The 13,913-nt window shown below is 38.2% G+C and overlaps 1 protein-coding gene across 6 annotated transcripts in view; it reads left to right on the top strand.

The window, feature by feature from the left end:
- Pcsk5 (proprotein convertase subtilisin/kexin type 5) overlaps window positions 1–13,913 on the top strand; it is a 411,976-nt gene that overhangs the window by 185,856 nt on the left and 212,207 nt on the right. For all 6 annotated transcript variants that reach the window (XM_048332196.1, XM_048332181.1, XM_048332173.1 and 3 more), the window contains one exon: window positions 6,584–6,684. In XM_048332196.1, coding sequence (XP_048188153.1) covers window positions 6,584–6,684 — 101 coding nt within the window. The remainder of the gene's footprint in view (window positions 1–6,583; window positions 6,685–13,913) is intronic.

Raw genomic sequence — 13,913 nt, 5'->3', positions numbered from 1 at the left:
ATTACATGGCCTTACCCCTTGTCATAACTCCTTCAAACACACTTCTTTCTTTAAAAAAAAATTTTTATTGCAAAAGTGATATACAGAGGCATTACAGTTACATAAGTGAAGTGAAGATTACACTTCTCTTTGAACAATGTCACCCCTTTCCTTGCCTAATTTTTAAGATATATGTATATATTTATTGCTATTATAAAGGTGATATATAGAGAGACTATGGTTACATAAGTTGGGCAATGAGGATATTTCTTTTTTGTTTTCTTTTCCTTTTTGTTTTTGTTAGTTGTAGGGCCTTAACTGTCTTTTAACTCTTTTTGCACAAGGTTAACACTCTACCACTTTAAGCCACACACCACTTCTGGTTTTTGGATGTTTGGTAAATTGGAGATAAGAATCTCATGGGGATTTTTCTGCCCAGGCTGAATTCACATCATCATGTTCAGATCTCGGCCTCCTGAGTAGCTTGGATTATAGGTATGAGCCACCAGTACCTGGCATGAGTACATTTATCTTAGAATAGCGTTAGTCCTTTCCTTTCTCTCTCCCAGCTCCCTGCCACCCATCCCTATCCACAAGTTGTCAACCAAACTTCTTACAAAAACCTAAAGCCCAGTGTAAATAAACACCCACTCCACTGCAAGGTTGCACTTTGTTTATGACATCCAATCAGCTCTGTCATCTGCAAAGAACTCTCTTATACTTCTTCCTACAGATAGCAACCAATTTATGTCCTCAAACTTCTATATGGATTTTATTCATCAAACTTCCTCAAACCATGCCCCTCCTCTCTACCACTCTCTTTTCTGTTATCCTCTTCAATTTTCCTTCCCATGTACTTAGAGCTACTTAGTATGACTGTGTACATTTCCTTATTTAATGTTTGATTTCTATGCTAGAATGAAAACTACTTGAGGATGAAGACTTTGTATTCCTTCTCAGAGCTTGAGCTCAATAAATGTTCATGCATAAATGCCTGTCAGAAGCTTCCTTGGTTGTTTGTGCAGGCCGCCCAGGAAGATCGGGAGGCACACGTCTCACTGCCTCTCGACCCCTTTGACTGATAGGTTGGTGGGAGACCAATGATTTAGCATTCAAAATTAACAAGAATCCTACATAACAACAATATAAGTACAACTTTCTCGACTATCCAACAACATTAAAGAATTCACCTACCATCCCCAAATTCCACCCAAGTTCTGTTTTATAGATAAAGCTCACCTCCCTAAATTATCTCTGCCTTTTGGGACTGGTTCAATCTCTGACTAGTAATTTGTCTTTGTGATTAGGGTACAGAGTCTGGCCTATTCCTTCTAGGAGGGGTTCGGTGAGCCAAGATTTGGAGAATATATTCTCTTGCTCTCTTGATGTCACTTTATTTATTCATGCACAGAACAACCTGCTGCCTGACATATCTCAGGGTCAGCCTGAACAGCCAATTTTGAGTTGAGGAATTATCTTATTGCTCTACTTCTCAGCAGTGATGCATTTGTTTTACACAAACATTCTGACCTCCACCTCCCCCTCCACCTCCCCCTCATTTATTTTTCAAATGCAATTGTCCTTTGTACCAGATCACCCTGTATCATCCTTGCTTCTCCTTTTGATTTAGCAAGTGCTGTTACTTTTCATGAGTAACAGAGGAATGAGTCTAGATATTAGTTATGATCAGAAGATTGTCCATCATTCTTTTGAGATTGTTAAAAATTGGGAAGGAAACTTTGTTCCTGAGTTCTCTATTTTTAGATGTGACATGCATTTGCAGACTTGGTCATGGCCTTGTACAAGGTCACTTCCACTATCCTTTCTGGCAGTGGCCTCACTGTGTTGCCTGTGTTTTCATGGATGACTACATTCACAGTCAGCTTTTTCTTCTGCCCCTAATTCAGGATTAAATATCTTCTAAACATATCATCCTTTTTGTTGTTCGCTGTCTTTGAGCAAGTTAACTTGGCTTCTCTCAAACATCCTTTGTCTTGCATGTATCTTTCTTGCAAAGTTCCTGTGAGGTAGGGTATAATTTTACCTGTACACACATATCGTTGCAAATTTCCTCATTGCCACCAGTTGCTTACAATGGTCATTTGGTGGGAAAGCAATACGGTAGCAATAGTAAATCTGAGCATGAATAATGTTTATATTTTAACCTCTAGGTGGCAGAAACAAAATTCAACCTAACAGACAACAGCAAAATCACCTTATGTTTAAAAAATATCTGTTCAGTTGCTCTTTTAACAGATAGGAGTCACTTTGGCATCATCAAAATAAAACTAAGTATTTAATATTATGGAACAATAAAGTCACACCTATAGTTTGCTGGAAAAGCCAGTCACTGAAAACAATATCAAGCTGAACTGAATTTCCCTGGAGACTTGTCTCTATAGGGAACAATCAAAAGTCCAATCATCTTACATAATGAAATGTGAAATATTAGGAAATAAGTACTTAGAATGAGAGAAGACAATGGTTCTCAGAGGAGCCTGATGAATCCTAAACAATAATTGCCTCTCCCCACCCCACCCCCTTTTTTTAACCAAGTCATGTTGACATTCCCAACGTTTGTAGAGTCCAAAAATTCATTTGCTACTGATCCTGAGAGATGTGAAAATTAGCTAGGATATGTCTGGTCTGGCTCAAAGTACAATGTCCTGTCCAGTATCCTTCCCTCTTATGAACACAAATGATATTTCCTTGAGCAATGTGAGTTCTTTGGAGAAAAGTTTTGTGTGTAATTTGATTAATAAACTGAGGGAATTTGGGCCCTGTGTGATGTACCATCAATACTGAGACTTTCTTTAAAATGTCTAAAGCTAGAGAGTTTGATCGTTCTGGCTTTGCATAGTCTCCAAACTTTCTGCCCAGTGTCATAAGCCGAACACTGCCCTTTCAATCACACTGTCTGATTCTATGTGCACTCGTTGCTTTTAATGCACTTAGGCCATGTGGTTCCAGTTTCCAAAACATAATTTTTCTTCAAAATTGCATACTCCTTGGTGGTCTTTGCCTTTTTTTTTTTTTGTAAAGACAGACATAAAACATACTCTGGTACTGTAGCTTCTCTTGAGGATGAAAATTTTGCTTTAGATCATCCTGGTAATTTATACCTAAGTATGTTCTCCAGTGGCAGGAACTTCCTAGTTAAATGACCCAGCTGGAATTTCCACTAAAGCAAAGGAGAAGGGAGTGAGGTTGTTTTAGTTTCTCTTCTCACCATTCCTTTTAACCTTCCCCATTTCCCTCACCTTCTTGGGCCACCCCTTTCCCTCCCTTAGTCCCCATTCTCAAATTACATTTCATTCCAGTGGTTGAAAAGATTACAGCATGATGGTGACTTGAAATTGTACACATTTTTCTATATTAACAATATTTAACACCTCATTGGCTTATAGATGTAAAATCATTGAGTAGCTTTTTCCCCCCTTTTTGACCAAATGCTGTATGTTTCTATGCCAGTATATGGATAAGACATATTCCTGTTGCAAACACGACATCATAAAATTTTCATTGTTCATGTTTGGCTGGCGGTAGTTATTTATGATACTCAAAAATGCTGCACACACTTGGACTATTTATTCTGGATCTGTTTCTGTGTCTGGTGCAGCTGAAGAATAAGCACCATGAGCCAAGTAGGGAAACATCATGAAAAATCTTGAATCCAGCCACAAGTCATTGAAAAAAAAATACTATAATAAAACTTGGACAAAGGAATGTGACCATGGGGTGAGGTAAAAAGAGAAGAATGCAGGCAAGGCCATCTTTCCACAACATCTCTTTTTTCTGAAAACCCGGGGTGGGGGGGGAGGCATTTCTAATGTGTTCCAGCACCAACTTAGAGATTAGTACATTCAAATTAGGGTATTCACCCATGATTTCAAATGTAGTACAGTGCCTTTTGAAAGGCCCCGTAATTGCCACTTCTAGGTACAGATTCAAAAGACTTGAAAATAGAATTTTCAGGGTATTTTTATACATGAGTAGCACTATTCACAACAGATAAGACATGGGGACAACCCAGGTGTCCATCAATAGATGAATAGACATTAAAAAAAAAGAATAATCTTTCTTTAAAAAATGAAGGAAATCAGCTGTGCACTGGTAGCTCATGCTATAACCTTAGTTACTCAGGAGGCTGAGTTCTGAGGATCCAGATTCAAAGCCAGCCTGGGGAGGAAAGTCCATGAAACTTATCTCCATTAAACTAAGAAAAAGCTGGTAGTGGCCTTGTGGTTCAAGTGGTAGAGCACTAGCCTTGAGCCAAAGAAGCTCAGGGATGGTCCCTGGCCCTGAGTTCAAGCCCTCAGGATCAGCACAAAAGAAAAAAAAATAAGAAGGAAGGAAGGAAATCCTACCATAAGCTACAATGTGGTTTAACTTTGAAGACATGGCACTAAGTGAAAGACAAATACCACATGATTTCACTTCATGAGGAATCAAATACATAGAAAACGTAGATTCATGGTTGTCAGGAGGGGGGGAGACACAATGAAGAGTGTGACATAGGTAGAGATTTTCACCATTTAATATTCTGGTGGAATGTATATAGTTAACAATGCTGTATTCCATACATGAACTGCAAGAAGGGTAAAATTTTATATGATTTTTAAGACCAATAGAAGATTCTTTTTTATTGCCAGCAATGGTCAGCCCAGAAATTTTCTCAACATAAAAATGGATGTGTCTCTATTCCCTCATACTACCATAACATGTGTCTGTCTGTCTGTCTATCTACCTACCTACCATTTATCTATATTGTGCTGGTCCTAGGGCTTGAACTCGGCCGGTGCTGTGGACCCTGAGCTTTCTTTTTGGTCAAGGAACATATGAGCTACTGGCACCTGGCATCTGTATCTTTTTCTTCTTCTCTCTTTTTATTTATTTAGTTAGTTTTAGTTAGTTGGTTATTTTGGTCATAGGGCTTGAGTTTGAGACCTGGGTGCTATCCCTGAGCTCTTGGCTCAAGGCTAGAGCTCTACCAGTTTAAGCCACAGCACCACTTCCAGTTTTCTGGTGAGATAAAAGTCTCATGGATTTTCCTGCCCAGGCTGGCTTTAAACTCAGTCCTAATATCTTAGCCTGCTGAGTAGCTAGGATTACTGGCATGAGCCACCATAGACCACCTTGGCATCTGTAATTTTTTTCAATCTTAGTCTTCCTGCCCAGGATGGTACCAATTACTTTTGCTCAATCTTAGTCTTCCTATCTGTTAGCAGGTAGATCTATTTGGTGCAGATAATTTGGTAGTGTTAGGGGTGTCAAATACAACAAAGAAAAGACAATAAGAACAGATAGTCCCATGTAAAATGAAGCAGGCCAACATATTGGAACTATCCATAATAGATTATAGAATGGTCTACTAATATCTTCATATAACATACACATAGAGCTATCAAAGGGAAAGTCCATTTCGTGGGAGTTGCATAACTCTCCCAAACCAAATTCAGCTCATCTTTACATGCCTTTTGAAGGAAGCCCTTTTGAACACCAAGGCTTGATTTTCCATTGCCTTCATCCCAGTTACCTTTCTGCTCACCCTTTAGACCTACTTTCTTCTCTGCAGTGTGTAGTGATGTGGTTGTCTTAATGCCAGAGATTCAGTCATTCTAAAGGGTCTAATCACATTTGACACATGACGTGCATTTTCAAAAAACACATTATCAGAACCAACCAAAGGGGGATTCTTGTCTAGGGAAGATTTTTGAAAAAGACTTTACAGATATTACAATGATTTGGAATTCATATTGAGTAATATTTTATTTCTCTTGTGAAGGTGAATTTAAATTTAATCTTCATTCTTAGTGAGACAATAATGAAACAAAAGTTGAGAATCATTGCCCTTGCTGAAAGGTAATGTTCTTCAGCCATAACTAAAAGTGAACTGGATTTTCGCCAAGAAAATGATCTGATTACAATATTAGATAATAGCTAATCTCTTTCTACAATGTGCCAGTAGACATGATGTACTGTGAGTATGTATGAAACTCAGTGGATACAAGTGGATTCTGCCTTGCTTTTCTTATCTGTGTAAAAGCTTAGAGAAAACTTGTGTCACATGTGAACATTTTTCTGAACTCTGGAAAGATCCAAACCAGTTTACTATGACAGAGCTTACTTTAGACTTAACACCTGCAGTGTCATTTTAATAGCTTGAAGAGGAGTGTAGTGACTAGCATTTATTCATCATGCTAATAATGTTCAGTCCTAGCTGTTGATTTAACATGTTTACTATTTTGAAGTGTTGGATCAGTGAGGTAAGTCTCATTTGAAGCAGGTCTGACACTACTGCTCACAGTCTAGAGTACAATAATTTAAGGAAATACTACATGCCCTTGATGTTTCTTTCCATATGCTCACTCTAGTCTTGTTCCTGATTTTAACAGAAGAGTGCAGTTTTCAAGCTTTATTTTATTGAAGTTGATGTACACAGGTGACTTTCTCAAAGTGATACAATCACAAAATTACGGTAATATAGAATTTAACCTTAATCTTTCAACAGCTCTCCATTCACTCTTCTGAGTAAATTCCCTTCTTACTTGCCTTTGCTTGATGGTGACCTCCCAAGTCTAAGTTTTTCATTTCTATATTGTAGATCACGACAGACCTAAGGCAACGATGCACGGACAACCACACTGGGACATCAGCCTCAGCCCCTATGGCTGCTGGCATCATTGCGCTAGCCCTGGAAGCCAAGTAAGCCTTGATCTCTTTTTATCTTCACTGGTGACATCCCCTGATCTCCTCATTGCCCCTTTTCCTATATGTAGTTGCTAGCATAAAGGCCCTAGATCATAGATTTCCCAATGCCACCACTAAAATATCAAACTGGGCATGGTAGGATATAACTGGAATCAGAACTTGGGATGTGGAGACAAGGGGATCTTGAGTTCTAGGCAATCTTGAGCCACATCATGAGACCCTGTCTCAAAAACACAAACACAAAATCCTCTATATTAAAAAGATAAGCTTTTGGTTTTTATATGCTTCAAAAAACCAAACTGTGTAATTATTTTATTATGGAGTCACCGTATGAACATGCCAGTTGGCTGTAACAGTCATGTCTCGAGATTTTTATTCTAGTCTAGGAACGTTCCTGTGAGTCTCCAAGATGTTAGGTCAGCCCATTTCTGCTCACTTTTTATATAGTATTGTGAGACTGCTCAGATTCCATGACAACAGCACTGTCACAAATTGAATCAAGAGGACAGAATATGTGTCAAGGTGGTGTGGCAGGAGCCCAGGGACAAGGATAACCCATTTATCTCAAAGCCTGTTTCTGTGTCTGAGAGATGTTAACCTTCCAAACCAGCTCTCTCTAGAATGTTTGGTGATCTAGATGTTGTAATGCTGAAGAGATTTACTAATGCCATTCAGTAATCCAAAGAGGCTACTAACTCACCTTACAAGTCACATGTGCTTTCAAGAAACACAAGATCAGCCCTGGCCAAAGGAGAATTCTTGTCCAGGAGTGGAATTTATTTATTTATTTATTTAGTCAGTCAGTCATGGGCTTCAACCCTGGGCCTGGACACTGTCCTTGTGCTCTTCAGCACTCTTGAGCCACAGTACCACTTCCAGTTTTCTGGTGGTTAATTGGAGATAAGAGTGGCCTTTCCTACCCAGGCTGGCTTTGAACTATGATCCTCAGATCTCAGCCTCCTGAGTAGGTAGAATTACGGGCGTGAGCCAATGGTGCCTGGCTACTTCTTTCATTTTTAAAAATATTTTACAGATATTACAATGGCAAGGCTTTCTTCATTTTCTCTCTTTCTCAAAATAAATAGGCTAATTTGCCATTGCTATTTGAAAACTTAATACTGATCTACATTCTCTTTCCTCCATTTCAAAACTCAAAATATCCAGAAAATTATATGCCTTTTTTCAAATATAATGTTTGATGGCAAATCTGTCTTACACTAATTTGAGGTGATTTTCATTCTTTACTTACTCGATTTATTCTGAAAATTCTTATTTCCACTGCAGAAATCCTCATGTATATAATTATGAGATGCTGACTCAGACCCCACTGAAGGCCTAGTGTAATATATGTTATCAGCACCATCTCTAAAAAGTATTTTGAGTTCCAAACACATCTGGCCCATGGTTTATGGAAAAGGATTGGGAAGCCTGTTCTCTGGTGCTCTCCCTGCATGATCATCCTAGGAAAAAATGGACTAGAGTAATGACCTCAGCATTAAAAAAGATAAAAATAAAAATCCTAGCAGGCCTCCACTAGAAAGGTATGGAAAGATTCATTCATCTAGTTACACCATGAAATCAAGCAATTGCAGGTGACAGGAGATGAATGCAGGGTAATGACTAAGCTAAGGTATTACAGGAAGAACCCTGTTTATTCATTCCCAGCATACAATGGATTCTCAACACATATAGCTGTCTCTGTCTTAATAAAGAGCCTGTGTTAAGGCCTTAATATAATGTGGATACAGTGCATTGCTAAGTCACTAAGGGTTTGGACTGGAACAAGGAACAGAACACAGGCTCCAGATGTTGTGCCACATTTTTGGGTGGCCTCCTGACTAAGCCTCATCACTGGGAGATATCCAAGGCTGCATGCACATTTGGATTTCTTTCTCTTTGTCAAGATTCAATATGCAGTTAAGGTGTTAAAAGTTGGGGTTTAGCGAGGATCTGGCACCCTATGAAATTCTCACTTTACAACTTTTCGCTGGAGTGTTCTGGCAGCTGAAATATCAGTTTAAGTGTCTGTGTTTTTAATTTGGTGGACTCTAAATAGAATTTTTGGAAAAGCCTGTTTGCTTTCTGACATTCTAGGTGGTTGCTCTGGAATATTTTCCTTCCCATGAATTATTAAAGGAAAATAAAAATAAAGAATTTCTTCATCACCTTATCTTCCACAGAAAGACTGTGATCACTTAGCATTTCTCCCCATTTTTATTAGCCTACAGTACTTGTACACATAGTTTTCTCTGTGATGTTTTGTATATGCATGCATTGTATACTAGTTGCTAGTATAGACTTCAGTGACACTTAGTTCATTGAGATATTATTGAAAAACCTATATTCAATAATAGTTCTTTTAAGCACTGTAGATGCTGAAATACAAAAATCATTCTATTAAGCTTCCAGAAGGTCATTCAATAGAGGGACTGGATAACCCATTAGAAGACTGTGACAATTTTCTTTTCTTTTGTATATTGAACATTTTCAAAAAGTATTTATCTTAGCTCCAACTTTGATGAGTACAAGTTAACTTGTATTCTTCAAATACAGGTTATGTTCCTGGAAAGCCTACTGTACTTCAACATTTCAGCAATGAAGTTTAATCAGGGGTCTAAAATGGTCAACCATCTAATAAAATGAAAAAGAATAATCCTTTCTTTATAACACTACTGGTTTGACCTACAGGTCAATCTCTACCTGCAAGTGAAGCTGAAAATTACAGGAAAAGGGGTTGTGTATTAAAGAAGTCAGTCAGGCATTGATATTAAACCAGCAGTAAAATAAGCTGTGGCTTGAGGGGAAATTATCGAAACTAAGAAATTGTATAGAGAGGACCTCAATCACAGTGCATGAAGGTTGCAATTGCTAAGCCTTGCACATGCCTTTTGCCTGTTTACCCAGTTCCACACCTTATGATCTTCATTTCTGTTGCTTCTCAGTAACACTTGAACCTTAATATTTTGACATTCAGCCTCATGGGATCACAAGCTCGATAGTCAGATCTATGAGGTACTCCTTTGAAAAGGGAGTGCAGAGAAAGCTCCAGCAGACAGAATTATGGCTCAATACTCTTCTCCCCCTTCTCCAGGCAAGCATGGCTACCCACATCAGGGTTTACTGAGTAACTAGATAGACTGAGCCTCAGGTCAGAAAACTGCAAACAGAACCTGCTAGTCCCTATTAAACTACATGATCCAGCAATTCCTGCACTATAAGGAGAAATGTGTTTTCTCTGACTGTACCAGGTTGTAGAACACAGTCATTCTGACATCAGGGAAATGCACCATATTTGAAACCCCTCTCCCCCACCCACCCCTAAGCCTGTTTCTTACACTCCCCAAGTGCCTGCCTGCATGAAACTTTTACTGGGTCAGTAGGAAAAGTCATGTTATGGATGCTGTTTTTACCAGTGTTCTGTCTGACATTCCTAATCCTGCTCAGGAAACAAAGGGCAAAGCAAACAAATATGAAACAGAATCAAGTAAGCTCAAAATGGCCAGACTAACAACTGTTTGATCATGAAATAACTTTGCTGTGAAGCTCATAGGGCTTCCATGCATCTTTTTCCTACTGGATGTATAAGAGCCACAATTTGACCAACCTCAGTTGAAAATATTTGAGAAAGCAATTTCAACTGTACTAAATATAAATATATTTTTTCTTCTGTCATTCTCTAAAAATTCAGAATTGCAGTGTTGACAGTCGTAGCCCTCACTCTATATTAAGTATTGTAATAAATCTAGAGGAGGCTTAAAGAATGGATAGTTCTTTTTTTAATGCCATTTTATAGAAGGAACTTGAACTAGTTATGTTTGCACAGCTGTGACCAAATACCTGACAGATACAACTAAAGGTAGAAAATGCTTCCTTTGGCTCATCGTTTTAGAAGGTTTAGTCAGTCCATAACCACTTGAAGTCTGCTGCTTGTGCAACAAATCACAATATTGTGATATCGTGGCAAAGGAGAGCTATTTACTTCATGACTGACAGGAAGCAGAAAGAGTGACCACAGGAAAGGCCAGAGCAAGATGGAGACACAAAAGACCTCTCCAGGACTTTATCTCTCCAACCAGACCCTATCTTAAAGTTTTCTATACTCTCCCAGTAATACCATCATAGTACAAATCCATCAAGGAATTAAGCCATTGATTAGATTAAAGGCTTCAAGTTACAATCACTTCCTTGAAACTCATCCATCAGCTAGCAACCAAGCCCCAGCACATGAGGCTACATGGAACATTTTCTGTTTCCCTACAACATGTCATGTCTTGAGGATCCACGGACATTGGCATTTGCACGGGGTCCTGGGACCTTCCTTCATAGACATTAAAGGATGACTGTATTTTTTTTTTTTTTTGGCACCAAACTGGAATGAGTCTCAATTCTTTCTTATATCATTCTGCCCTTTATCTGACACTTTTGGGGTGGCAGGGAAGAGGGGGTGATTGTTCTTAAGTTCTGTAGCTGACTAACAGGTGGATGATGCATCTTGTCCCTTTACTAAATAAATCCATTTTACCCTGTTCCCTTATAACCATAAGCAATTTCAAAACAAAGTAAATTACTGTCATCTTAAAAGAGAGATGGGATGAAATATATTTTTGTTGGAATAAACTCAGCATATATTAGTTGCTCACAAGACTTAACAAAATTTCCAATTTCTTTTTTTTAATTTTAATTTTAAATAATTTAATTTAGTTTTAAATAACTTCTTGGTTTTTTATTTAAGTCAATAGGGAGCATGTAACTGATGACTAAAATGGATATGATTGCTGTGTGGGTTATAAGTGACTTAAAATGATGTCACATTATAGAATGAAACTTAATGACTTCAAATATAATGAGTATACTGGGAAGTAGGTTTCTTACAGGAATAAGAAAGAACTATACTAATTTTAGGTAAACAGTCGAGGAGGAGGAGGAGGGTCTCTTGCTGTCAAAGGTTAACATTCTGTTATTAGGCAAGCAAATGTTCATTATCAGATACAAATTACTTACAGCAGGCAATACAATAATCTTGGGGAAGGTTGCAGAGGGTTCAAGACTTGACTGAATGTAGAAATGTATAGCTTTGATCACTCAAAGAGAACACGATTTCTCTCATACCTTGAGATCCTCTCTCATGCATAGAATGTTTTTATCAAAGTCATTTCACATCCAGTGCTTTACTATCCTTTCTACTGAAGACTTACTTTCTCCACAGAAACACAGAAATGTTGGGAGAATGTCTCAGTTTAGTATATATAAGCTTTTTTTGTTTTTCAGAACCTTTCTTGCTATTTGTTAGTGACCTTGTCCTTTTGCTGCCTAACTAAGCTCTTTCCTGTTGGCTTTCATTCAATTAGGTAAAATAAAGACTTGGTGGTATTTCCTCTCTGAACACCAAAAAAGAGGTCTCTCTATGTTTTATCCTAATGGAAAGAGATCAGACATGGAAATGTCTAAGTGTAAAACGTTTGTGTTGAGTTAAAGCATAGTTCATATTACATATTGTTGAGGGTTTTGATTCTTTTTTTTATTTTAGCCCTCAAAATTATTTTCTCGTGAAATTAAACTTGCTTAGTGCTAATGACTCACACCTGTAATACTAGCTGCCCAGGAGTCTGAGATCTGAAGATCCTAGTTCATAGCCAGGCCAGGCAAGAGTAAGAGTCTGTGAGACTCTTAACCTCCCATTAATCAGCAAAATACTTAAGATAGAGATGTGGCTCAACTGGTGGAACCAAAAAGCCAAGAAAAAGTAGAAGGCCTTGAGTTCAAGTTCTAGTAGTAGCACCAAAATAAATGATAAATAAGTAGAAATTAATTATCTGAATTTCTTGTAAACCTATGTCACTTATGTCAGTCTTCTGAAGTACTGATAACCACTGCATGGCTTTGCTTCACTTTTCATTATCATTTGTGTTGTTGATGTATACTTCCAGTTCAAGATGGATATATAGCAAAATGCCCCCAAATATGTGTGATATAGTTATTATGAGAAAGCAATATATGGGAGAGTGGAAGGAACATCTGGGATTCCAATAAACTAGCTCTGAATTTAAATAACTCAGGGGAATGGAGAAGACCTACAACTTCTAGATCATAGCACATTCAAGGGAAATCATATAAAAGGCTTCATAGCTACAAACTTTACTCAATACCAGAGTCAACCTGTTAATACCCATATCCTGTAAAAACTTGTTTTATCTTCTTCCTTGTTAATTTAATTAAAAACACACCTCAGTATAACATGTTCTATTGAGAATTTTTCCCAAGGGCCACCATTCAGCTGTACACAAGTTGTAGTGGGTGGAGAATGCAAATGAAGTGTTTGGCTATGGAAGTGATATTGCAAAGAGCCTGCAACTTAACCCTTTCTTTTGAGTGGAGCTTTGCTTATTCAAGTTAAAATGTAGAAAGTAATATCCACAAGCAGTGAATACAAGCTCGTGCACCCAGATTCTGTGCAATTACATGGTAAGGAACCAGGTATCACACTCACTCCTGCTTGTACAGTTTCTTGTAATGTAGTTTGTTTGGCCTTCAAATACAGCTCTCACTTCTGGAATGAAAGGTTGGGATACACAGTGGGAGGAAGGCGAGGAGAATTACAAGGTAATCAGGCTAGAGAGCTGAAAAGAAACTTTGTGTGGTAAAAGCAGCATGCATTTTCAAGTTGAGGCTCCATGGCAGAGAAGGGATGTACTGTCCTGGATTACTCCCTATAGTGAAATAATTGTAACCAGACTTGAGAGCAGTTACCACGGGCCTTCTGCCAGGACTGTGCATGGAAATAACTTTGTTATGTCTATGTACACACAGACAATACACTCTGTCCTCTAGCACTTTTCAAGTTCAAATTATGTACAAGCCAATTTTCCCTGGACTTAACTTCGTACCTAAGTAATGGTTTCAAACAGGAAGGCTTCCAAAGGTAGCCATTATGACTGAAAAAGCCCTGGTCAGTAGTCTTATTCACCTTGATATTTAGTTAGTGTTTAGTTAGTATCACCCTCTCTAGATGAGGAAACTGATAAACCCAATAGTGGTTTCAGCTGCTTCCAACCTGAAGAAGTTTGTAGCTTGGCTTCTTTTCACTTACCCCTGTTTTTAAAAACACATTCACTGAAAACATATTATTCTTTTCTTTTGTTGGTGTGTTTAGTTGTTCATTTGGTTGCTTTGTTCCAGTGCTAGGGCTTGATCTCAGGGTCATGAACTCTTCCTTGGCTTTTTCA

The sequence above is a fragment of the Perognathus longimembris genome, chromosome 1 (genome assembly GCF_023159225.1).
Source record: "Perognathus longimembris pacificus isolate PPM17 chromosome 1, ASM2315922v1, whole genome shotgun sequence".
NCBI lineage: Eukaryota > Metazoa > Chordata > Mammalia > Rodentia > Heteromyidae > Perognathus > Perognathus longimembris.
The sequence above is the reverse complement of the archived record's forward strand: the minus strand, read 5'-3'. Positions and strand labels throughout refer to the sequence as shown.